The 26,050-nt window shown below is 15.9% G+C and overlaps 6 protein-coding genes across 6 annotated transcripts, besides 56 other annotated features; 2 read left to right on the top strand and 4 right to left on the bottom strand. All coding sequences in view use genetic code 6, as the record gives it.

Annotated features, from left to right (window-relative positions):
* Nucleotides 1-838: 838 nt before the first annotated feature.
* Nucleotides 839-877: a microsatellite.
* Nucleotides 878-1,204: 327 nt separating this feature from the next.
* Nucleotides 1,205-1,242: a microsatellite.
* Nucleotides 1,243-1,961: 719 nt separating this feature from the next.
* Nucleotides 1,962-1,993: a microsatellite.
* A 639-nt stretch (nt 1,994-2,632) lies between these two features.
* Nucleotides 2,633-2,665: a microsatellite.
* Nucleotides 2,666-2,726: 61 nt separating this feature from the next.
* Nucleotides 2,727-2,824: a microsatellite.
* Nucleotides 2,825-2,968: 144 nt separating this feature from the next.
* Nucleotides 2,969-3,003: a microsatellite.
* A 460-nt stretch (nt 3,004-3,463) lies between these two features.
* Nucleotides 3,464-3,859, top strand: IMG5_092640 (patatin-like phospholipase family protein, putative; the record flags this gene model as incomplete). The annotated part of the gene is made up of 1 exon (XM_004035635.1): nt 3,464-3,859. The coding sequence occupies one exon, from the start codon at nt 3,464-3,466 to the stop codon at nt 3,857-3,859; it is 396 nt and encodes a 131-aa protein (XP_004035683.1).
* A 66-nt stretch (nt 3,860-3,925) lies between these two features.
* Nucleotides 3,926-3,986: a microsatellite.
* Nucleotides 3,932-3,975: a microsatellite.
* A 224-nt stretch (nt 3,987-4,210) lies between the features above and the next one.
* Nucleotides 4,211-4,279: a microsatellite.
* Nucleotides 4,279-4,319: a microsatellite.
* Nucleotides 4,287-4,327: a microsatellite.
* Nucleotides 4,328-5,396: 1,069 nt separating this feature from the next.
* Nucleotides 5,397-5,441: a microsatellite.
* Nucleotides 5,405-5,452: a microsatellite.
* Nucleotides 5,408-5,446: a microsatellite.
* Nucleotides 5,412-5,450: a microsatellite.
* Nucleotides 5,453-9,357, bottom strand: IMG5_092630 (hypothetical protein; the record flags this gene model as incomplete). The annotated part of the gene is made up of 6 exons (XM_004035634.1): nt 9,112-9,357; nt 7,439-9,020; nt 6,371-6,585; nt 6,010-6,292; nt 5,851-5,874; nt 5,453-5,751 (listed from the first exon to the last, which is right to left on the bottom strand). The coding sequence occupies exons 1-6, from the start codon at nt 9,235-9,237 to the stop codon at nt 5,453-5,455; spliced, it is 2,529 nt and encodes an 842-aa protein (XP_004035682.1). The 5' UTR covers nt 9,238-9,357.
* Nucleotides 5,876-5,953: a microsatellite.
* Nucleotides 5,894-6,002: a microsatellite.
* Nucleotides 5,942-6,006: a microsatellite.
* Nucleotides 6,659-6,703: a microsatellite.
* Nucleotides 7,341-7,400: a microsatellite.
* Nucleotides 7,356-7,418: a microsatellite.
* Nucleotides 7,394-7,434: a microsatellite.
* Nucleotides 9,035-9,105: a microsatellite.
* Nucleotides 9,041-9,091: a microsatellite.
* Nucleotides 9,042-9,105: a microsatellite.
* A 144-nt stretch (nt 9,358-9,501) lies between the features above and the next one.
* On the bottom strand, nt 9,502-11,159 carry IMG5_092620 (hypothetical protein; the record flags this gene model as incomplete). Its single annotated transcript, XM_004035633.1, has 3 exons — nt 9,502-10,434; nt 10,549-10,626; nt 11,156-11,159. The coding sequence occupies 3 exons, from the start codon at nt 11,157-11,159 to the stop codon at nt 9,995-9,997; spliced, it is 522 nt and encodes a 173-aa protein (XP_004035681.1). The 3' UTR covers nt 9,502-9,994.
* Nucleotides 10,438-10,540: a microsatellite.
* Nucleotides 10,609-10,658: a microsatellite.
* Nucleotides 10,630-10,662: a microsatellite.
* Nucleotides 10,778-10,816: a microsatellite.
* A 1,004-nt stretch (nt 11,160-12,163) lies between the features above and the next one.
* Nucleotides 12,164-12,203: a microsatellite.
* Nucleotides 12,172-12,211: a microsatellite.
* Nucleotides 12,212-12,259: 48 nt separating this feature from the next.
* Nucleotides 12,260-12,292: a microsatellite.
* Nucleotides 12,293-12,404: 112 nt separating this feature from the next.
* IMG5_092610 (katanin p80, putative) lies at nt 12,405-14,403 on the top strand (the record flags this gene model as incomplete). Its single annotated transcript, XM_004035632.1, has 3 exons — nt 12,405-12,633; nt 12,683-13,212; nt 13,276-14,403. 3 exons carry the CDS (start codon nt 12,405-12,407, stop codon nt 14,401-14,403), a joined length of 1,887 nt encoding a protein of 628 aa, XP_004035680.1.
* Nucleotides 12,459-12,500: a microsatellite.
* Nucleotides 13,883-13,925: a microsatellite.
* Nucleotides 14,050-14,088: a microsatellite.
* Nucleotides 14,241-14,356: a microsatellite.
* Nucleotides 14,404-14,919: 516 nt separating the features above from the next.
* Nucleotides 14,920-14,960: a microsatellite.
* Nucleotides 14,958-15,003: a microsatellite.
* Nucleotides 14,961-15,007: a microsatellite.
* A 759-nt stretch (nt 15,008-15,766) lies between these two features.
* Nucleotides 15,767-15,823: a microsatellite.
* A 1,171-nt stretch (nt 15,824-16,994) lies between these two features.
* Nucleotides 16,995-17,051: a microsatellite.
* Nucleotides 17,043-17,102: a microsatellite.
* Nucleotides 17,103-17,170: 68 nt separating this feature from the next.
* Nucleotides 17,171-17,200: a microsatellite.
* Nucleotides 17,189-17,230: a microsatellite.
* A 15-nt stretch (nt 17,231-17,245) lies between these two features.
* Nucleotides 17,246-17,305: a microsatellite.
* A 2,022-nt stretch (nt 17,306-19,327) lies between these two features.
* Nucleotides 19,328-19,374: a microsatellite.
* Nucleotides 19,329-19,387: a microsatellite.
* A 2,048-nt stretch (nt 19,388-21,435) lies between these two features.
* Nucleotides 21,436-22,484, bottom strand: IMG5_092600 (protein kinase domain protein; the record flags this gene model as incomplete). The annotated part of the gene is made up of 3 exons (XM_004035631.1): nt 21,436-21,481; nt 22,193-22,400; nt 22,481-22,484. The coding sequence occupies 3 exons, from the start codon at nt 22,482-22,484 to the stop codon at nt 21,436-21,438; spliced, it is 258 nt and encodes an 85-aa protein (XP_004035679.1).
* A 435-nt stretch (nt 22,485-22,919) lies between these two features.
* Nucleotides 22,920-24,378, bottom strand: IMG5_092590 (hypothetical protein; the record flags this gene model as incomplete). Its single annotated transcript, XM_004035630.1, has 2 exons — nt 23,834-24,378; nt 22,920-23,724 (listed from the first exon to the last, which is right to left on the bottom strand). Exons 1-2 carry the CDS (start codon nt 24,283-24,285, stop codon nt 22,920-22,922), a joined length of 1,257 nt encoding a protein of 418 aa, XP_004035678.1. The 5' UTR covers nt 24,286-24,378.
* Nucleotides 23,740-23,832: a microsatellite.
* Nucleotides 24,379-24,573: 195 nt separating the features above from the next.
* Nucleotides 24,574-24,639: a microsatellite.
* Nucleotides 24,598-24,638: a microsatellite.
* Nucleotides 24,601-24,642: a microsatellite.
* A 454-nt stretch (nt 24,643-25,096) lies between these two features.
* Nucleotides 25,097-25,140: a microsatellite.
* Nucleotides 25,141-25,693: 553 nt separating this feature from the next.
* Nucleotides 25,694-25,813: a microsatellite.
* Nucleotides 25,780-25,839: a microsatellite.
* Nucleotides 25,805-25,943: a microsatellite.
* Nucleotides 25,826-25,942: a microsatellite.
* Nucleotides 25,944-26,050: the final 107 nt, after the last annotated feature.

Genomic DNA, 26,050 nt, shown 5'->3' with positions numbered 1-26,050 from the left:
AATATACCCAGGTTCTGAAAGTACATAATCTCCTCTATTATTTTTTATTATATTAGAAGGCTTTATATTTAAATGACTATATTAGTCCCAATATAAACTTATAAGCATTTCCAAGGTTGAATTTATTATGTTTTTAATTTCTTTAGACGAAAAATATTATTTGGAAGGTTTTCTCCTTTCTATTTCATCCTTTAAAGAATACTCTTTTTTCAAAAAAAATAAACATAATATATGTTTATCGTCCTATTAATCTATATTGAATCTTTAAGGAGCTAATATTCCTCTTACTTTAGTTTTTATTATTCTTTGCATTTCGTTTGCGTATTTCTAGAAATCCTATATTGTGGAAAATGTTAGCTTTTTCATCATATATATTTCTAAAGAGTCTTATTTATTTTAAGCTGTATACATTGATATGCTATTGTTTATTGGACCTTTTATATCATAATTAATTAACTTAATTTGATGTTCGGGATTCATTTTATTTTTATTATAATTTATATAAAAAATATTTTTAAAATTTAAAATTTTTTTTATTTTATTTTTTTCTTAATATGATTATAAAAAAAAATTGATTATTATTTATTAATTTATTTTAAATAAGTATTATTTATAAATATTTTATCATTTATTTAATGCCTAAAAACCAGCATTAATTACTTATTAAATAATATCAAAAATATCCTTTTAATAGAATTGATTTTAGTTATAAAATTCTAATTTATGAGCTATTTCTTTTTAAATCATTATTTAATAACTATTTTTTTTTTAAATAAAATATATATATATATCAAAACATTACATTTAATTTTTTTTTTTACATAATTTACAAACCTACAAATATTATAAATAAATTTAAAATTTTAAAAATCAATTTTTATGTAAATGCAATACTTAAATATCTATTTATTTATTTTTAAAAAAAAAATATTAATAAATCTGTATAAATTATATGTAATTTTTTTACATTAAAACAATAATATCGCCTACTAAAACTACATATCCTAAAACTATTAATTAATTCATTGCATTTATGCTAAATAAACCTAGTATTTCTCCTGCAAGTAGTTATAATTACTAAGGTATATGTTATTTTAAATGTAAAAATATAACTACAGCTTATTCAGGGAGCTTTTTATATTAAGAATATATTATTTATTAAAAATATAAAATAAAAGTACTTAAGGACAGTGATATATATTAGAATTTTATTATTTATTAAATAATTATTATGATTATTAATTCAAACAAATAAAAAATGAACCGTGAATTATTATTATAAGCGCAAGAACATAACAAATTACTATATTATTTATGAGTCCCATTATTATTATTTTTTATTATATAAAATAAATTATTTTTCTTTTTTTTTAAAAAAAAAAAATTTAAAATTTATATATAAAAATTTTTTAACTAAAATTTTTTGTAAAAATAAATATGATTTTTAACTTTAATTAATAAATAAAAAAATAGTATTTTGTTTTATTATAAAAAAATATAAATAATCTTAGATATATAATAAATAAAAGTATTAATATAATTAATTATATATTTTAAATAAATATAAAATAGTATACATTAATATTTAATAATAAACTATTTGTTTCTTAAAAAATATATATAAAAATTTTGAAACTAAAATAAAGATTTTTATTTTTAATTTAATATTTCAATAACACAATTTCTAAAATTTATTTGATTATTAAATTTCATTGATTCTATTTGAAATAAATTCTTAAAATTTTAATAAATTAATATATATATATATTTTATTTTTTACTTATATAAAAAGTAGAAAATAATTAAACTAATAATTTTTTACATATAATAAGTCTTTTAAAACAATAAAAAACTAATTTTTATTTAAAAGTAATGTATAAAAATATTAATGATAGTTTAAAAATAATTAATAAAAATTAATTTAAATAAATCTCATTTAAAAAATATTATATTTCTTGTTTAATAAATAAATAAATATAATAAATAAATATAACCTTAATACTTTTTATAAATATAAATAAAAATAAAATTAAAATCTAAATTTATTTTATATTTTAACAAAATTATTTTTAAATTAAATAAAATTCTGAAATCTAATAAATAAAATAAAAAGTAATTTTGATTATGATTTTATGGAAAATTATATATAAATCTTAATATTTTTTTAAAAAATATTAAGATTTTATAATTTAGTAATATTTTTGTATATATTTTTTAATTTAATGTAAATTTATTTATGAAAATCAATTAAATAAAAATATGTCTAATGAAATAGATAATTCAGCTTTTTTTATTAATTTTTTAAAAACATTAAAATATTTATAAAAAAAAAATATGAACAAAATGAAAAATATCAAGTGAATTCTAAAAAAATAAATATAGAAGTAAATATAGCGATTAAATTTAAATTTAATACTAAATATTATTTTAACAATAAATAATATAATTAAATGTATATTTAAAAAAAAAAAAATATCATATATTTATATATTATTAATTTAAAATTATTAATAAATAAAAATAAGATACAAAATTTATAATTATTTATATTAATTTAAAAAAATATATAAAATAATTTTTATACTGATTAACATTAAACATAAAAATTTATAAAAATAATTAAAATAATCATTAAAAAAAAAATATTATAAAAAAATAAAATTATTTTAATAGAACATATTTAATATAAAAAATTATTAATTAGAGAATCATATATTATTATGAAAATATAAATATAAATATTATATATATATAAAAAAACAATATATATGTACTTATAAATTTATATTTATATATATATATATATTATATTTATATATTATATTGGATTTTTTTTATATTATTTTATATAAATAAAAACTTCTTCATAAAAAAATATATATTTTTTAAATTAAAATAATTATTTTACAATATTTAAATATAAAGAATGAAGCTAATCAAAATTATATTTTTTTTATAATAATATATTAAAAATCTTTATAAAATAAAAAATATTTATTAAATTTAATTGAAAATAATTAATTAAAAAAAGAAAGTAAAAAATGTAATAAGTATAATAAATATAACAATCTGAATAAATTTTATAAGAAAAAGAACTTCTTATTAGCGGTGGAGCAGGAGCCATAAGTTTTTAAGCCGGCTACATTTAAGGATTATTGGAAATAATACCGAAAGAAATCTTAAAGTAATATAAATTAGGTGGAATATCATCAGGTTGTTGTATTGCTGCATATTTAATACATTGTTTACACAGCGAATTAGACATGAAGTATTTTTATGAGAAATATATAAGAAACGTATTTAAATAAGTTAGTAAATCATTATTCGGTTTTTGGGATACAGGCAAAATGATAAAAGAAGGAAGTAAAGAATTCTTCCGTGATTTAATTAAAAATGGAATGACTCTAGAAGGAAAATTACATACATATATATCTGTAAAAAAAGGATTTTTTAATTTGAAAAAATGCTTATAGATAGTTTTAAAGATGAAAATTAATTCGCTGAAGCTGTACATTGTTCATGTACTATTCCGGGAATTACCGGATTTTAAATATGGGGAGATTATTAGGGCCTTTAGGCTATTGATGGGGGAGTTACGATGGGGATACCATATAAAAATAAGAATTCTAAGTGTATATTTTTAAATGTATTACCAAAAGTATTCACTATGTATCCTATTATAAGAGAAAGTCCAAAAGATTTAAAAACTATTTATATAGCGGAAGAATTTTCGTACAATTTTCCAAATGATTATTGGCTTTGGGATGAATATAATGCCGATAAATAATTTTTATAGGGATATTTAGCAGCTAAAAATCATGAAGGGATTATTAAGGAATATTTTTTAGGAAATTAATGAATTAATAATTAAAATTTATATAGTTTTTTTTTAAAAAAAATTATAAATAAAAAAAATGGAAGTTTTTATATATATTTTATAGAATTTATATATTTTATTTTTTAAATTATATATATATTTTTAAAATATAATTAAAAATAAATCTATTTCTATTTTTTTTTTTATTTTAATTTAATATTTTTAAAAAAATGGATATAAATAATAATTAAACAAAAAAAACATATAAATATTAAATGATATATAATATAGAAAATATAAAGAAATATTAATTAAATATAAAAATAACAAAAGTATGTTAAAAATATAATAAAATAACAAATATTGAAATATAAAATAGTTAAATCAAATTTCAATACAAATATATAAATATTATATATATTTAATAAAAAATATAAATAGTATTTTTTTTTATATAAAAAAAATATTAATATAAATATATATATATATATATATATTATATTTATATATTTTTTTCTTATATATATTTAATAGTACATTATTTGTATATATTAATAATTTTATTAAATTACTTTTTTTTTTCTTTAATAAAGTTGTTCATAAATTTTAATTTTAAATAAAATATAAATTTTTTATATTTTTATTAAAGTTTTTTATAAACATATGTTTTATATCTCAATGTAAATTATAAAATAAAATAGTTAAATTATTATATTTTTTATTTTATAAAATGTTATTTTAATATATATTTAATAATTTTTTTTATTTAAGGTAAACAAAATTAATATTCAATATAATAAAATTTAATTTTTCAAATATAATATTTTTAATATAATTAAAAAATTATTAAAAAGCATTTTTAAAAAAGTGCAGTAATTTTAACTTATAATATTATTTTAGAAAATCTTTATTAGATTTCATATAAAATTCTTTAATAATATATTAATTAAAAAGACTATGAAATATTAATTATTTTTCATGTAAAATAATTTAAATTTAATTAAAAGAAATTAAGAACGTCTGTTTTTGTTTAAAATATCTAATTTTTAGATAAAAAGGAGTTAAAATATATTTGATAATATTTTTATTAGAAATAACATTAATAAAATTATTTAGCAAAATTTTGGAAAAAAAATGAATAATTTTTTTTTATGATAAATAAAATGACTTAAATAATTTAATTGAATAAAATAAATAAAATACTTATAAAAATATGTTATAAAAGAATAAAAAGAAAATCTTAAAAAAACAATCTAAAAATAAAAAAAATATAATTATTTTTTATAATAAATAATTACTACTTAATTGCGTTAATATAAAAATAGAAATAACTTCTAAAATTATTATTCTTGGAAAAATAAATGATATTAAAATAAAAATCATAAAAGAACTTTTTATTAGATAGATATAGGCAAAAATAATATAAATGTACAATAAAAAAATACTATAAAAATAAATTAATTTAAACATAAAATATATTTTGAAAAAAAAAAACTTAAATAATAAAAGTAATATAGTGTATAAAAATACTATAAATTATTATTATATATAATATAAATTTATAAAATAAGAATACTTAATATAAAAATATATATATATAATTATATATATAAATATTTATATATTTATTTATTTTCAATTGAATTAAGAAACATTAAGCATACCTACAAATTCATCTAAAGTTATAGTACCATCATTATTAATATCTATAGTTGAGAATACTGCATCTATTTCATATTCTTTAAATGGTAATTGCATATCTTTAAAAGCTTTTTTAAATTCATTTCTGGAAATGGTTTTATCTTTATTTTTATCAAATCTTTAAAATGCATGTTCATAATCAATTCTATTCTATCTTAAAATCCTTGCAAATTTAGAAAATATTTATTTAGTAATTTATTCATTTTAAGATCCTTCTATATCATTATATGAACCTTAAATTTATTAATATGAAATTGATTATTGTAATTATTATGATAATTATTATTAAATATCTTAACTTTTATTTATTAAAGATTAATTATTTATTAAACATTGTTTAGTACTAACTCTTTTACCTATATATATATATAAATATATATATATATATATATATATATATATATATATATATATATATATATTAATATTTATATAGTTTTATATATAAATTTTTATTTATTTTTTATTTAATATATTTATATTTTTTAAACGTTTATTTTCTATTCTATTTAATTCTGTTTTTACAGCTTAAATAAATTCTTAAATAGATACTTTTTCATCATTATTTTTATCTAAGAATGAATAAAATTCATTCAATTATTATCTAGAAAGTTCAATTTATAAATTAGTAAATGTTTTCTTTAATTCAACTTTAGAAATAAATTTATCATTATTCTAATCAAATTTATCAAATAATTAACTTCTAGTAACATTATTTTTATTCATATAAATATTCAATTTATCACAAATTTCCTCAATAGTACTTAAAATAACCTTATAAAATAAATAAATTATATATATAAATATATATAAATTTAAAAAACTATAATATATATATATTTATAAATTTACTTATTCCTTTTAAAATTAATTTATAAATTCACCATTTTTATTAGCCTCTTATTTTAAGCCTTCAACAAGCTCATATAAATCAATTTTATCGTCATTGTTTTTATCAAAGTATGTTATTAATGCATATATTTCCTCAAATTTTAATTTTATTCTTAATTTTTCTTAAATAAAATTCATTAATTCAAAATTACTTATAAATCCACTTCTATCATTATCTATTAATTTAAATAAATCAGAAAATGAATGATCACTGTTTTTCAAATATTATAAAATCTAAATTTTTGAAAAATATAAATATATATATATATATATATATATATATATATATATATACTCTCATTTTTATATTATTTATAAAATGTATATGTAGTTTTTAATCTAATGTAGTTAGTTAATCAGATTCTCCTTAAAGAAACGCTTTGAATTCATTAATATCTATATTATTATCATTATTAAAGTCTAATACTTTCAAAAATTAATAAATTTCTTCTTTTGTAATTTATTATCCTTAAACTTCTAAATAACTACTTAAATTAAAAATACTTATTTTTCCATTTCTATCTTAATCAATATCATTAAAAATTTATTAAATATTTTTAATTCTTAATTTTTTTGATATTAATGCACTTATTTTTATTCTTGAACTTTCAAATAATTATTTTTCTTATTTCTAAAAAATAAAAAAAGTAATACGAGCTATATTATTATAAATATAAAAAAAAATACGCTTAAAAATTTCTTATTAGAAATTCCAATATTAGTATTATTTAAATTATTTCTCCTTTATTATTAAATAATTTCATCTAATAAATAATCTTCTGACCCACTCTAAACGTCCAACAAATAATTCCTATAAACACTCTCAAAATTTTATTTATTAAACGGTTAAGGCAATCTATTATAATAAGCATCTACATCATTTGGACTTAAACTCAATTATAAAGTTTCTTAAAAAAAAATAAAAAAAAAAATATATATATATATATATATATATATATATATATTATTTTATTTATATATAAATATATATTTATCTTTATTTATATATTTGTTTTTATTATATAATACCATTAACAGTTTAAATAAAATCTTCCATTGAAATAATTTAATCCTAATCTCTATTCATTACGTAGAAAGCAGTTTAAAGTGCTATCCCTTTTTATTTAAAAGCTCTAGCTATTCTCATTGTTATATCCGTTTCCCAATTTTTAGATAATAACATATGCTCATATTTCGGTTTATATTATTAACCCCATCCTTCATACCAATAAACTAATACATGTAACGTTCCTTTATTAATAACTTCTTAATTTTTTATAAAATTTGTAATTTTAACATTAGGATTAACTACTTCTCCTTCAAGTAGTGCCTTTAAAGACATTTTTCCTTACCCAACCACATCTTTATTATCTTCATCTTCTTCTTCTTTATCTTCTATAGGCACACTATCATTAAACACCGTAAAATGCAAAAAATCATTCTTTAAAAGCTACCTAAAGTTCTCATCGACAATCACATCGATCTAAACTTCCCATTGCCAATCAGGACTAGGTCCAATTTATGTCGGACTGACATAATCCTTCCCATTCAACTAAAAATAAACAAAAAGTGACTAGTTAGCTGGCATTTCGACTCCTTTATCAACCTTTATAACCAGTTTTTTTTTCAAGAAATCCTAGTACATATCAACATCTTCGCTCTTCTAAATTTACTCAATATTCAACTTAAGTTTCTCTTAAGCCCACTACACACTTTTAGAGATCGGGAACCTCATCCTAAACTTCACATCTACACACCCTACAAATTTATTCTACAAAACTCCCTATTTTAGTCCTCTAATTTTCACACTTTGCTCTATAACAGCCGAAATATTTGGTTTTGTATTTTCGCTTATTATTTAAAACAAGGAAATATTTGCACTTCCAATTAATATAGCGTTTTATTGCTATACATTATACAATTCAAGTTTAATAAATCTCTCTTTTAAATATGTGATGTAAAATTCATCTACTTTTACCTTAAAACTAGCTTGGAATTCATAGTTATTTCTCAATCCTTCCACTACTGAGGAATGTTAAGTATCGTGATTATAAAAATCTATAGTGAAAAAAGATAAAAAGCACTAGAGGTCGTTTATATTTTCATTTTGTCTTAAAATCTCATTTTCGTCCATATTTATTTTCCCAATATATAAATCAAAAATATTCTCTCCGATTCCCAATTCTTCCTCGACTAAATCTTCACAGGAAAACTCTGAAACATCCTTAGTATATTTTACATTATCTTTTTCGTATATTTAAACTGCCTAGTTATTTTAATATTAGACATATCCTTTTATATCTGCTAGTTTAGCAAGTTCATCTGCTTTATTAGTCATAACTTTTAACTATTCGTAAATTTATTCGATTTCCATCTTATGTAGTTTATCTTTTTCTTTATCTATTTAAATTTTAGTACGTAACATAGTAGCCTATCTTTCTAAATGTAAACCAAGTTCTCCTTTTTCTAATATTAAATGTTCTACTTTTTTTTTATATTCACTTAAATTATCACCATTCTAAGCGAACAACTCTTAAATTTTTTATTTTTCTATATTTTCTAAGTGTAACCATAAAGGATCTTAACCGTCCCATTTAACTAATCCTAAAGCCTATTAAAAAAATAATATTTTTATATAAATATATATATATATATAATTATATAAATATATATTTATTTATATTTTAATATATATAACATACATTAATAAAATCATTTTATGTAAAATCTGACATTTTATCGCCTTAAACAGTTCCTTTTTATAAAATTTCTAATTAAGATTTAATATTAATATAATCTTATTTTTTTCTTTAAAATTAATCTACCATTTCAACTAGTTTTTTTTCCGTTAGAATTAATTTCTCATTAGTTTAATTCAATATATCTTTTTAGTTTTTTATCTATTCTTTTAACCTAAAATTCTCTTCTCGAGTTTCCCTATATTTAATTTCATTAGCAGACTAGTTTTTAAAATCTCCAAAAAGAGGATCAGTTGCATATTACTATAATTCTTTTTCTTTTTGTCTTTTTTCTGCCTTTACTTAGCTTAATTCTTCTTCCATTTTCTCGAAATTCTTCAAATTAAGTTTCAGTATATCAACTTCAGTCTTCAAATCTTGATTTATTAATTATTCCTTTTAAAATTTCTACCTCATTTCTTTCAATTCCAATTTACTTTACTCCAAAAGTTATTTATTAGCCTCAAAATGAGAATTAACTTATTCCTATTTCAAATGTAAGTCTTTAATTCTGCTATTTGTTTCTTATAAATTTACTGAAAGACTACCTTTTTCACGTGGATTAGAATTCAATAATTAATTTTATAAACGTTTAATTTCTAATTCACTTTATTTTAATTATTCTTTATAAGCATCAATTACTTTTAACATATCAGTTATCTAATATTATATTTATATTTATTATTTTTATATAGTTTTACTTTATATTTATCTTATTAACTTAGTTCTTTTAAATTTTTTTCATTTTCTAATTAATTGACTGTTTTAATTAATTTTTTGGCTTAATTTTATCCTTTATTTTATTAAATAAGCTTTTTTACAGATGAAAGTGCATCGATTTTTTATTTCAATTTTATATTTTCTTATTTAATTTAATCTAATTAATCATAATTATCATCTCCTTATTTTTTCTGGACTAAATTCCTATTATTAAAATGGACTTCTTTTTATAATTTACCCAATTTTGTATTTAATTATTTTAATTAATTTTCTAAAGAGTTCTATCTTTTTTTTAAGTCTAAATTATTTTTATATGTTAACATAAAAGCTTCATTTTTTTCCTAATCAGAAATTTTATTCCAATTATAAGGTTTAATGGGAGAATTAAATATTTTTGTTTTTTTTTTAATTCTTTTTATAAATCCAAACGGTCTTTTTATGTTATATTAAATAATTTTTAACTCTTATTACTATCTGTACTTTTAGATACTTAATTTATATCTTATTAAAAGAAATCATTTATACGTTCGTTTACATCTTTTTGAGGTTTTCGAAAATTTGAATAATCTAATATATATAAAAATTTATATTTATATTTATATTTAAATATATATATTATATTAATATATATATATATATATATATATATATATATATATATTTATATATATATTTTTTTACTTTAACTATTATTTGTACTCTTTACTAAATCTTAATTTTTGCTTCCTATTTAACTTCCAGTTAATTTTTTTTCTTTATCTATTTTTTAATTTTTGTTTTTTTTATTTTTTTTTTGTCTTTTTTAAAAAAACCAAATAAATTAGCGTTAGATAATCTTTTTCCTAATTCAGAACCTCCATCTGCAATTATAGAGTCTTTCTTATTGACTTCGCTTTTTTTCAAAACTGACATTTTATGTTTTTTTTAAATTTTTTGTTTTTTTTAAATTAAAAATATTAATTAAATATTTTTTTATTTTAAAAATTTATTATTTATTCTTTTTTAAAAAATTTTATTTAATAAAAAAAAAACATTAAACTTTATATATAATAATAATATTCATAACTTTTGTTTATAAAAAAAAAAATTAAAAAAGAACATTATTAAAATATAAAAAAATATAATATAATAATATATTAATGAATATATATATATATTTAATTAATTTAAAATTATATTTTTTTATTTTAAATAAATTTATATTTATATATTTTTTATGTAATATAAATTAATCAAAAATATTAAAAATTTAATCAATTGTAAATATATATTAAAAATGACTTTTTACTCATATTTTATATTTTCTTTTTTTTCTTAACACGAGCTTATATATACAAGTACAAGAAAAATAACCAAAACCCAATAAATTATTATATATTGCAAGTACTTTAAAATTTTGAATAATTAAATATATTTTTTGGAACAATTTTATATGTATGTTTTTTATTAAATTTTCAACAATTTTTTTTATATTATTAGTAGATAATTCTTTTAATTTTTTAAATTAAATAATACTTAAAATATGCAAACCTATAAAAGTATTGACTTTTAGATTTCAGAAATATTAATATAGTTGGGTATTCATAAAAATTAAAAAGATTTTAATGCAATAAATTATGTATAAATATTTTTCTTTTATCTTAGTTAATTTAAATTATTTATTTTTAATAATATGTATATAAAATTTTACTTATTTTTTTAGAAAAAAAAAAAAAAAAAGTAATTTATATTTTATTATGTGAATTTTTTTTATAAAATTATATAAATTTAATAATGATTTAATTAATTTTTATTATTACTTTTAATTTATTTTTAATTCATAATATCAAAACTCCATTAATATAAAATCTTTACTAATATTATATAATCTTTTGATTTTTATTATTTTCATAAAGAATTGTAAAAATATTTTAAAACTAATATTAATAAACTTTTATTTCATTTCTAAATAATAAGAATTTATAATTAAAATATATTTATATTAAATATTAAATTAATATAAATAATCAAATAGACAACATAATATAATAATTTTAAATTGTATTTTAAACCTTTAAATTTAATAAAAAAAAATTCAATAAAATATATTTAATAAAAAATAATTATTCATAATTTATTAAAATATGCTAATATTTCTAATTTATTATTATTTTCTTAATTATTATAATATTAAATAAATTAAGTTAATAAAACTATATAATATTATTTTTCTAATATAAAGGTAAAAATAATACATTTAATTAAAAAGAAATTTTTTATTTAAATTATAATCATATTTTTTTATTTTATTTTTTTTTTAAAAAAAAAAAATCAAAATTAAAAAACAAAATTTAAAAAAAAAAATATTTCAATAAATATAAAAATGAAGCGTCGTAATGCCAAAATATGTAAAATTAAAAAAAGAAAAATATTAGAAAAAAAAAAACTAAATTAAAATAAAATAAAATACGATATAGAGGATTATTAATTACAAAACAATCAAAAAATACAAACAGCGAAATTCGGAAACAAATCGAAATCCATATTAATATCTGGTGATGACAAAAACAACGTTTCAATATGGAAAATATCAAAAGATAAGCCTTTATTAGTAAAAATTAAATAAAAATAAAAAGTTAAATAAAAATAAAAAGCAATTTAATTACAACTAATCAGTAAATAACCAAGTTGAAGTAACAGCCGTTAACTTTAATCATTCAGATACTGAAATATATTCTGGTTCAAACCGAGGAATAATACATGTATGGGATTTAGAATCCTAAAAATGTATAAAAACTTCAAACAAACAAAAATAAAATAAAATAAATAAATATAGTATCATGTACATTAAAAGGACATACAGTAGCCGTAAATACAATATCAATTTTTCCTTTTGAAGAATAAAAACATTTAATAATGTCAGGATCATGTGATACGAATATAAAAGTATGGGATTTGCGTACCAAAATAGCCATAGCAACTTTAAAAGGGCATTAAAACATTGTCAATTGTGTCGCAGGTTCACCCGATAGTAAAATGATAGCCTCAGGAGGATAAGATGGGTTTGTTAAATTATGGGATTTATATTAAAATAAAGTTATTTAAACTTTCACTTTACATGATGGACCGATTACTTCTTTGAAATTTAATCCTATTGAAATGGCTTTAGCTAGTGCAAGTGCAGACCGAACTGTTAAATATTATGATTTGGATAATTTTTAATTAGTAAATTCTAAAAGAAAAAATATATATATAATTTAATTTTATTAGATTGGAAGTTCTAAACCTGAGGCAACTGCTATTTAATAAATATTGTTTAATGAAGATGGAAATTTAATATTTACAGCAGCACATGAAAGTTTAAAGGTAAGAAAACAAAGCAAAAAATGAAAAAAGCATGTATATATATTATATATTTAAAATCAAAAGGTTTGGAATTTAGAAAAAGAAGGAGGAATTTTAATAGATAATGTAGAATCATAATGGAGAGGAATTTTAGATTTAGAAATTTCAGATGTAGATGAAATGGTATTAGGAATTTCTTATTCAGCTTAAAATTTTTCCTTATGGGCTTGTCCATTAGCATTAATAAACATGGATCCGGAAAACCCTTAGGGTGCAAAAGTAACATAATCATAATAAAAATGTATGAAAATGCCATAAACATAGCAAAACTAAACGTATGAAAATAAAATCTTTTAAAATAATAATAATAATAATAATTCTTATTAGATTATACATTAGAGGGATTTAGAAAGTAATGATTTACATAATAATAGATGCTATTCTGAAATTTCTCATAATGCTAATAAAGTTGTAGATTTTTAAATTCCTTTACATAATAATAATAATCTTTTGAATATGAAAGAAATAAAATCATTTCCTGAAATTAAAGCATAATACTAATAATAGTAATATTAATAATAATAATAGTAGATTATATAAAATACAGCTAAAATATAAAATTAAAATAGCATTAGTCCTTAAAAAGATGAAAACATGCCTATAGAGGAAGATATAATAATACAAGAAGATGAATAAGAAACAATATAAAATAATAATAATAATAAAAATAATAATGTTTTAGAGTAATCGACCGTAAGCTAAACTGATAGTCTTATTAATAGTGTTAATTTTAATTCTATATTTGATGAAAAGCAGAATACAAATATTAAAAAAATCGATTTAATTAATGAAGTTATTAAAAAAAAAAAAAAAAAAAATAAAAATAAAAAAAAAAAAGATTTCCTAAGAACATTAAAAATTCAAATTACTAATGAATAATAGACTAAATTATATTAAACCAATACAACACTGGTGGAATTTAGGAAATTAAAAATCTTCGATATATGCAATTAATTAGTAATAAAAACATAAATAATAAAAATAATAATTATATATATGTGTATATATATATATTTATAAATCTATATATATATATATATATAAAAATAATATATATATATATATATATATATAAATATCATATAGATATATATAATAAATATATCATAAGATTATTTGAACCTTGCTATATAATGGATGCTTTAAATATGACTGTTAATATGAATAAATTATAGTATATTCAGAATGTAGAAGGAGCTACTATTTTACTATAGAAAAGTAAAATTTTAATTGTAAGTAAATATTAGGTTTGAAATTAAAATAAATAAATTCAAATTTAAATTAATTTATTATTTTAAAAAATAGTCTCATATTAAATTTGGTCTAGAATTTGCTAAAATGATACTAGATTAGTATAAAGATGTATTAATATTAAATTATAAATTTAATAAATATTTATATTATAGGAAATTATTAATATTAAAACTTTTAGTTTAATGAGTAAAGTAGATTTATCAAGAGAAGAAAGAATAAAAAAATATAATTTATTAATCGACGAATTTAAATCTATATATTAAATACAAAGAATTAAAAAAATAGCTGACAAAAAAAACAAAGAATTAGTAAATAAATAATAAAATTAATATATATTATTATTATAAAGATAGGATAAACTGCACTTTTACTTTTAAATGATTTAAAATAAATGTTTTAAAAAATAGAAAATTGAATAAAAATAAATAAATAACAAATAATTAATAAAAAAAATATATATATTATAAATTATATATATATATATTTATATATATATATTTATCTTTATTTATTTTTCATCTTAATTTAAATGGATTTATTTTTGTCATTTGATAATAATTATCCACAAAACTCGTAATTTCGCATGCTTTTACCGAATGATTTTTCATTTATTTTTAAATATGCTTTTTTTTATTTAAAAAATTAAATATATTTTTTATTAATAGCAAATTTACCAATTAATTTGAAAACCATCCTACTTCTTAATTTGCAGTTTAAGGGTAATTATATTTTTATCTTGGTACTAAAGTAACAGATTTTAAAGTTTTATCTAATTTTTCATTTGAAAAAGCTTCTTCAACTGGATCTTCTGTGAAATGATTTCCAAAAATTTCATTTGCGTCCTATTTTGTTCTATTTTGAACTCCTTTTTATCTTTTTAAATCTGAAGGAACAACCGCATTAGGTTTTTCAGCAAGGATATACACTTTTTAAAAAATATGTAAAATATCAGTTTTATTAATATAATATTTTTGTTTGTTTAAATTATTACTGTTATGTGGATTTAATTAAAAATAATCCATTTAATTTTTATCACAATATTACATTTCCTTAAGAATATTTTCTGTGTGTACTATATTACGATGTACTTCATTTAAACTACCCCCTAATCTTGAAGCTTTTGAATTCATTCTTTTAATTACAATATTATATTTTTTTTTTATTAATCTTTTTTCTTTTTTGTAGTTATAAAAATTTAAATTAATATTATATAAAAGAAAAAAGAAAATAATGTATTATATAAATAATATAAAATAAAGTGTTATTTTATTTTGTTTAATATTATTTTATATTTTTGATTAATATTTATTTATTTTTTATGTAAAATAAAAATATGATGAATGTATGATTATTATAATACTATATGATTATTTTTAAGTATTAATATATATTTGTATTTTTAAATATAAGATTATTTTTATTTAAATATATATAAAATAAACAATTATCTAAATATAATTATATAGTATTTTTAATGCATTTTTTATATTTTAATAATATGTTTTAGAAATTTCAATTTATTATCCTCTTTAATTTTATATATTTTTTAAAAATATTTATGTGATTTTTACTTTACATTATATATACAAATAAAGAACTAAATACACATATATATATACAAGGATCCATTTCCCTAAAATTTTGATTAAATTCTGTAACAATTAATTCTTATATAATCATCTTTGAATCTAAAAAAAGCATAATTTTGATATAAGTCAAAATAATTTGAAGGATTTATTTTTAAATCATAATTTTAATGTCTAATGAAATGAATTTTGTAACTAAAAGATTCAAAAAAATAATAATCTTTAAAGTTCTAGTCATGTATATAAAAAGAAGGAAAAATATCTTAAATATAATCGACTTCTATGTCTTATATATTAATTTTATCATTATTTTAGAAAATAATCTGATTTTATTTAGTTTATTTAGATTATTTTTATAAAAAAATTTGTTCTTTTTATACATAAAGAATTTATTATTTATGTTTATTTTTAGATTTTTTTATTTTACTAATAAAAATTTATATTACAAAAAAGGCAAAATTTCTAATTAAATAAAATAAAATATATATATATATATATATGTATATTAAATATGTAATTAAATTATTAGATTATAATTTAAATACATTAAAAAAATAAAATATTTCAAAATATGATAAAAGTAATAAAACAATTTTATACAAAAATATTTATTTTTTATCAATAAAATAATTATAAATTAAATATAATTAACTATTTTAAAATTTAATTTTTTTTTTTAATAAAAAATATCTTAATATTATGATTGAAATATAAAGATAAAATAAAATAAATAATTAAAAATTAATATGAACTTTATATTAAATTATAAATTGTTTAAAATATAGATTAAAATTAATTATTTAAATAAATTATCAATATCAAACAATTTATTATCATTATTTAAAATCTTTTTTTTAAAATAAAAGAAAACTAATAAATATTTAGTATATACATTTCAAACAAATAAAAAATAAAAATATATAAAAAATTTAAAATTTATTAAGAAAATAAATATATATATATATATATATATATATATATATATATATATATATATATATATATATATATTATTATTTTAAAAAAATAACAATTTAAATTATATATACACTTTTTAATCAAAAAAGTAAAAAAAATACTTTTAATTTAAAAATTTTAATATTAAAAATATATAATAAATATTAAATATATAAAATAAAAGGAAAAATTAATAATTATAATAATCTAAATATTTTTTATAAAAATGCAAAAACTTTTTTATAAATAAACTAAATTAAATAATTTATGTATTAAAAATGTAATTTTTTAAATAAAATTATTGTACTTAATATATATTTAGGATTTTAATTTTTATTATAATTTAATTTCAAAATCTTTTTAATATAATTAAATTTTATAATTTTTTATATATTATAATATCTTAATTATAATAATTTAATAATTCTATTCTTAATCTTATTATTTTGTATAAATAATTTAATAATAATAAATTATATTTATAATATTTAAGTATTATATAAATATAAAATCAATAATATATATTATAAATATTATTATTTTTTTCTTGCTTAAATTTTTTCTAAAAATAGTTTTATATTTTTTAGTAAATTTCATTTATTAAAAGAATACATAATAATAATCTTAAATTAATTTTTATTTATATTAATTAAAAAAAGCTATTTACAAATAAAAGCTTTAATATTATATTAAAAATAAAAATCAATTTAATTAATAAATAACATATGGTTAATATATATAAAAGAACAAAAAAATCAAATAAATATATAAATTTGTAATATTATACCGAGTTTTACTTAATATTACTTTTATATATATTTGTATTCCATTTTTAAAGTATTTAAATTAATAAACCGTAATAATCATATCTATAAATATAATTATGTTTATAATACATATTTACCTATAAAATGAGTATAATAATAGACATTTTTTTTAAACATTTCTTTATTATTATTACTTCTACAATTAATATTCTTTAAATAGCTCTAAATCTTATTAAAAACTCAATTTACTAAATAATCAGAACAATTTTTTAATTAATCTGAATAAAAATTAAATATGAAATTTTATTCTTTATTATTTCAATCAAATTTTTCTTGAATCTATTAAGAAGGTAAAATAATTTATTTTTTATTTAGTTATATATCTAAAAGTATTTATATCGTATATATATATATTTTTTTTTCAATTTATATCTTATTTAATATATATAATGGCTTTATTTTTGATTGATTCTATAATTTCTCCTCTTAAAATTAATTATATTCATAAAAATTCAAATTTTGATAAAGCTAATTAATTTCATTAATATCACAAAATAATTATTTTTGTTTGTTTGTTTTCCTAAAGCAGTTTATTTAATTTTTTGAAAAATAATACTTTTAAATATATTTTTATTTATTATAAATATAGGTGTTTTACATTTATTTTTATTTTTTTCATATATTTATAGAATTTTTATTTTGGTTTAATTATATAAAAATTTTTCATTAATAAATTGATGTTTATTATTTGCCAAATATAAGTATCTTATTAAATATTAATATATTTTGGCTATTTCTATTAAGATTTTGTTATAATAATTAGCACAAAATTAAATAAAAAAATTATATAATAAAATATTAATATATAAATCAGTAAACATAAATAATTTTTTTTTTAAAAAAAAAAAAATTAAATTAAAAATAATTATATATTTTATTTTAAATATATTTAGCATTATAATATAAATAAATATACTATATAAATAAATGTCATATGTAAATCATATTTAAATATATTCGAAATTCATTTATTTTTATAAAAATTCTATAAAAAGATTCAGGCTTAAAATAAAAAGTTATTTAAATTCAGATTAAAAAAGAAAGTTCAAACCAATTAATTTAAAAAGTAAATTATATTAAAATATAAATAAAAAAGAAGATTCTAATCCAAAGATAATATAAAGAAACAATTAAATGATAAATAAAAGCAAATACTAAATTGAAAACAAAGTTTATACTACAATCGAAAAAAATAATTACTTTGCTGATAAATATGAAAATTATGAATATAATAATTAAAAAACTGATTCTCATAATTCTGAATATAATAGATACAATTAAATAAGTACTAAAACAATCAATTCTTCTCCAATAAATGCATTTGATAGGTAAAAGTTTACTTTTTTTTGTTTATTTTAATAAAAAAAAAAAAAAGAAGTTTTTACTATGAAAAATAAAACCGAAAAAAACTCGACTTTTAAAAAATGAAAGAAGAGATAAATATAATATTGTAAAAAAAAAAAAAAAAAAAAAAAAAATTATACAAAAAAAAAAAAAAAGTGAAAATAATTAAGCTAAAAGTAATAAATAATAAGAATTAAATTATTAATTATAAACATTAAATGCAAAACTTTAATTAGTAATGGAAACTAAAAAAAGTTTTTTTGAAACAAATAATAATAAGAATTAGCATTTATATAATTCTTAAGAAAAATTATATAAATAAAGCAAAAAAATAATCAAAAAATTATCTTAAAAAAAGTCAAGAAATTCTTCGTAAACTTCAAAATAAAAATATGATTCTTAAACTGATTAATAAATATTTAATTAATTATTTATAAATAATAATAATAGTGATAATTAAATAGATTTATTTAAAGGAGGCTAAATAGAATAAAAAACATTAAATATAGTTAAATATGATACCATTTTAGACAAAAATAATCAGTTTTAAACTATTACAAACTCCATGAAAAAAAGAAAAGAAAATTTAATATATGAAAATGAAATTTAAATAGAGAAAAACTTAATAAACTAAAAAATATAAAATAAGGTGAAATTTGATAGCAAAGAAACAACTGAAATTAATGAAAATTTATAAAATAAAGAAAAAGATTATTTTAATGAAAATAATATTTAATCTTAAGAAAAAAATGAAAAGATTTAATAATAGAAAGAAAAAAATCATATTGATGAAATAATAGAAAAACCTATTTAAGAATAATTTTATTAGCAAAATGAAATTTTAAAATAAAATACTTAAGAAACTTAAATTTAATAGAATATTCCTAAAAAATAAAATAAATTAATAAATTTCTAAAGTATATAATTATAAAGAACACCTTTAGAAAATTCAAATATAAATGATCATATAAAATAAATTCAAATATAAAAATAATAAGAATATTAATAAATAGAAAAAAATACATAGCTATAAGAATAAATATAAAATTATCAATCAGAAAAAAAAAATACTAATTAGAATTAAAATAAAGAATAATAGGCTTAAATTTAAAAGAATATATCATATTCATAAATAGAAAACAATATTTTAATATAATACTAAGAAAATGACAAATAAGACCCTTATGATATTTTATTAAATACTTTTCCTATTCAAGTTATAAATAATTTTTAATAATGTTTAAGAAATGTTTCATAAAACTAAGTCAAATAATTACCTATTGAGTATATATTTTTTTTTGTTAAAAATAAATAAATATATAAATAATAGATATGCAAAAGAAATTGTTAATTTAGCTTTTGAAATACTTTAGTCTGTTAAAAATAGTTGTCCATAGGTTAATGATGAATGAAAAAAAATATTAATGATATTATTTTTTTAACAAACAAACAAAACAAAACAAAACAAAAACTTTTGGTAAATATTTATTTATAAGATGTAAAAGGTAAATTTATATTTTATTAAAATATAAGAATTTGTAATTTTTTTTTTAATTCCATATATAATACAAATAATAATAAAATTAATTTTAAATTAACATAATTACTTAAAAATAAAATAAAAAAAATATGATATTAATTAGTAAATAATAAAAAAACACAAAGAAAATATTCATTTATTAATAATATTATTTGAAAATTATTTTTTATAAATTTTTGGAGAAGTAAAAGATTTTGTACTTGCAAAAAAGTTTTATTTATTCTAATTGTTATTATTATTAGTAGAACTAGGTCCCTATATATTAAATTAAAAGTTCGGTTTATTATTATTACTATGTTTTGTAGTATTAGATCCATATATATTAAACCCCATATTCTACATATTCTAAGATTTCTAAAACTAAACCGAGAAATTGCTTTTTCTATTTTATTATTTATTCTCAGATAAAAAATTCGAAAAATCCAAGACCTTACTATTCCCATTAAGATTATTATATTAAATCATAACTCTTTTTAAAGATTCATTCGGTCCATCATCAATATACGATTTATAATTTTTTTTAAAAAATACGTTTAAAATATTATTCTTATAATTATTTTAACTTTCAATATTTTCCGTATTAATAATTGAAGTATTATAAGACTAAAATTCTTTTTTATTTTTTTCATTTTCAATTTAAATCTTAAATTCTTTTGTCATATTTTCTATTTAATAATCAGTTTTTATAGGTGATCCAATATTACTTTTGGAAGAATATAATCCTGGTTAATTTTTAAAAAAATACTAAGCTTAATTAAATTATTATTCAATAATTTTTTAATTTTAAAAGGGAATAATTTAAAAATCTTTCATTAGAAATTTAAGACTTCTCCATTTATTTTAAACGAGATTCCCTATATTTTTTACCTGGAGAATTAAAAATTTAAATATTCTAATCGTCAATATCTTCCAGAAGTTTTATTTAAATAGTAGCATGTTCAAATATTTTGTTATTTTTAAAATTCTCTTCAGTTTTATATTTATTTATTTAAACTTTTGATATTTCATTATTTTTTTCCTCTATTTTTTCTTCTTCTTTTTTAATTTATTAATTTTGGTATTTCTTATATATATTTTTTATTAATTCTTCTTATTATTACCCTCCATTTATTTAAGAGTTTAAACTAAAACTTTAGTTAAGTTTTTAATTATTTTTTTTCTAACTAATTTTACTTAATTACTCACTTAAATTTTCCGTTTATTAAATTCCTTGTGGTGTATTATTCTCATTTACTTATTTTAACTTTAATTTATCGACTCCATAATGCCTTAAAATATCTTAAAAAAGATTATATTTATAAATAATACTCACTTTGTTTTCATCTTCTTATATTATTTTTTACAATTCTTCCGCTAATTAATAAAATTTAACATTTTTTATTTCAAAAAACTTCATGTTTTTCCAATTCTTTTTAAATTATTCTATTTTCTACCTTATATTCTATAAAAACTCATAGTCATTTTTTCCTCTTTTAATATCACATATATCACCAATATCATCTAAATATTCCTTGATAGTATTTATCATTTTTCTAAAGTCTTTTTTTATATTATTCTCGTGTAAATTAAAATATTTCATTAATTTCTCATCGGCAGGATCTTATTGAATAACATCTTTTACACTCAAAAAATATTTTTTATCTAAAAAATAAATATAAATTTACTTTTTTTTTTTTCTTATATAATAATATATTTATTTATTTTAATTATTAAAAAAATACCCATTTTATAATTAGGAGGTCCAAAATGCCATCCTTTTTAAATAACATAATTTGGCATTTTTTTCACATTTAAAATTCTATAATGAGCTGGTCCATTTATTTGTTTTGTAGAATCTGATTAACAAATTTATTTTTAAGTAAAATGTATTGCTTATTTTCTTTAACATCCTTATTGTCTTAATTTTAAAAAAACTATAGCATCTTTTTCTGTTTGATTTATTATTTTATGATTACCTTTAAATTTCATACAAGGCATATTAACTGCATTATTATTGATCATAAATAATAATATTTATTTTTTAATTAATATAATATTAAATTTTTATGTTTTTATGAATATTATTATTGTAAAAATTTTAATTTTTATTTAAATTTAATATTATAAAAAAATAAATATTAATTATATTATAAAAATTTTTTAATAATATATAGATTTTATTCATAATGATTCTTTTCTAAAATTAATCACATCTTCATCTCCTGAGGGAATATACCAGTTTTTCTTCGACAAAAACCTACTTTTATATCCTTTTTCATCCGTAACTTCCCTTTTAATATTCAAGAAATCCGGAATTAAACACATTTAATTTTCATCCTACATTTTAACCTTTAAGGTACTAAATCCTTCCTAAATATTAATATAAGTATCAATAACATAAGATAGTCCTTCCCATATAAAGCAAAATCTTTATTTTAAAAGCGGTTTTCTATTTTTATCAGTTAACTAAAGATAAAACAAATATTCTTTAAAATTTAATTATCTTTTATTTTTTCCTACTATAACCCCATTTTTAAACTCACTTTAAGACCAAATATATATATATTAAGATAACCACCCTCTTCTTCTAACTTTAGTATAAATTTTATGCTCCGGTCCTTCTAAATAAAGTGAATGTTAAATAAAATTATCTTCAATAAAGAACTTTAAAACCTTTAAGTCTTCAGGAAACTAAGGAGTCAAAAATTCAGTATCTAAAAGGAATTTTTTATGTAATTCTTTCAACTAAGCCGGCAAACCGACTGCTTATCTTATAATTGTGACTACTTTATTTAGTTTTTCTTCAAAATTTTTAACAGAATAATTATCAACTAATTTAAAATATGGATGTCCTAACCAGGCTATTTATAATTTTCTATCTACACAAATAGCCTCTTAAGGAGATTCGTGTCTAGCATTATTATTTTTATTATAGTATTACACAGCTCCATCTGCAGCAGTTATAAGATGTATAACACAATCATATCTTTAAAAAATAAATTATATATATATATTATTATTATATATATATATAAATATATATATATATATATATATTTATTTATTTATATATATATAAATATATAAATATATACCTTCTATCTCTAACTTATACTTCATCAATATTCATTTATTTAAGCATATTATTCCATAAATTTAATGGTAAATAAGCACTACCATCCATTAATCCCCTATCACATAAAATAATGGCTTTTTACTTAGATAGCTTAGCAATTCCATAGAAAGTATCTTCTAATTAAACTTAAGATCTCATAAGGGCTTTTTAAAAATTAATACTTTACTAATCATCATAAGTTTACATTTAAATCATCCCTCCTCCATTAGCTATTATAGTGGAAGTTTCGGGTACTGTAAAAACATTAAAGCCTTCATCTCTTAATTTTTCAGAGACTAAGACTAAACAGGATGTTTTCCCTGCACAAGGACCACCTGTGATGCATATTTTAAATATTTTATGTTCTTCTTTTTATTCTATTTAGATATTACTTTCATCGTTATCGATTTTTATATTTGTAAGAGATATCATTTTATTTAGGTTTTCTTCAATTTATGATTATGCTTAATGATTGTTTTGTAGCTTTTTTTATTTTAAAGTCTATAATAATATATTATATTAAGATTATGTTTAGTCGATTTGATTTAATTTCTTGTTTGTTAAAAAATAGGCGATGGCTGTTGTTGAACTTATCGCTAATATTTTTGTGATAAAACTTAAGTCTATGTTTGTAGAAATAGTATTTGGCATTTTTTTATATATTTTTCTTTTTTTAAAAAAAAAATATAATATATGTATCAACAGAGAATTTAAGTTTTTTTTTTTTTTTTTTTCAATTTTCAATTTTTTTATATTTATTTTATTTTTATATTTATTTTTTTTTTTTTTCATTATTTGAATTTTTCTATATGTTCTTCCAAAATTTCAATTGCTTTAGTTTTTTCTTGTAGTTTTTATTGTATTTGAATAATATTTTATTAAGTTTATTAAAATTCCTTATTAAAATCTTCTATTTATCTTTTTTTTCTTTTTAAATCAGCCTAAACCTCTATTTTTTATCCTTCTAGTATTTGTTTTTCCTCCATTAAATAATATTTTTACACTTAATAATCATTTTAGGAGCAATTGTTTTTATTTAAATCGATTTAAGAAAGATTTTTTTACCGAAAAACCTAATTTTTATCCCTATTAGTATTATAAAACTAAATATTTTCATTTAATTTTTAAATATTTTCTGTTCTTAATTTTTCGTGTATTTATATGGAATTGATACATTAATTTTTCAAAAAAGAATATAAATCTTCTTCTGAATAATTTGACATTTATTTATTAAAAAAAAAAAAAAAAATTAATATTATAAATAATTATATATATAAAATAATAATAATAAGTATATCATTATTTTATTTAATCATAAATAATGTCTTTATATGGTTTTTTAAACTAATATCTTTTCTCTATAGACTATAATTCAGAGTTTATTAATCCAAATTTTTTTATTTCTTTAAAAATTTAACCTTTTTCTTCTTTAGATTTACTTAAACTGCTTAAATTATTGCACGAATAAGACTTTTTTTCTATTAAACTCAAAGAATTAAACGAACAATCGGCTTATTAAATATATTTTTACTCTTATAATTACATATTTTAATCTTAAAGTTACTTAATGACATTAATAATTTCCAAATTATACATTTTTAGGTTCTCATTTTCTTAAAGTAAGCCTTAAATATATTATTTTTATTAATGAAGTGCCTAATTTAATTATTCTATATCTTTTAAATACTAAGTGTTGGCTTAAGATAATTAATTTATCAAAATATCATATTAAGAAAGTGTTTCTTGATTAAATTGATTTTTTTTAAGTTAGTTTATTTCCTGTTCATATGAAAAGGAGATTTTTTTAATATTTTCTTGATTTTCAAGTAAAATTTAGTGTATTTTTTGGTTTTCATTTTGAAGTAATTTTTCATATTCTTCATTTTATTTTTATAAAAAGGGAATTTTTTCATTTTCATTTTTAAGAATTTTTTAATATTTTTCATTTTAATTTTATAAATTTTCGATTTCATTTTATTAATTTTTTTGTATTTTTTCATTTTCTTTGATTTATTTTTATAATTTTTAAATATTTTTATATTCATTTTTTGCATTTTTTATTATTTTTTCTTATTCTTCTTTTATTTTTAAAAGGTTTTATATTTATTTTTATAAGAAACATATATTTTCTTATTATTAATTTTCATTTTTTTCATATTCTAGTATTTTGTTTGATAAATCTTCTTATTCTAAATGT

The sequence above is a fragment of the Ichthyophthirius multifiliis genome (genome assembly GCF_000220395.1).
Source record: "Ichthyophthirius multifiliis unplaced genomic scaffold scaff_1120509250733, whole genome shotgun sequence".
Lineage (NCBI taxonomy): Eukaryota > Ciliophora > Oligohymenophorea > Hymenostomatida > Ichthyophthirius > Ichthyophthirius multifiliis.
This window is presented reverse-complemented; position numbering and strand designations above follow the sequence as displayed.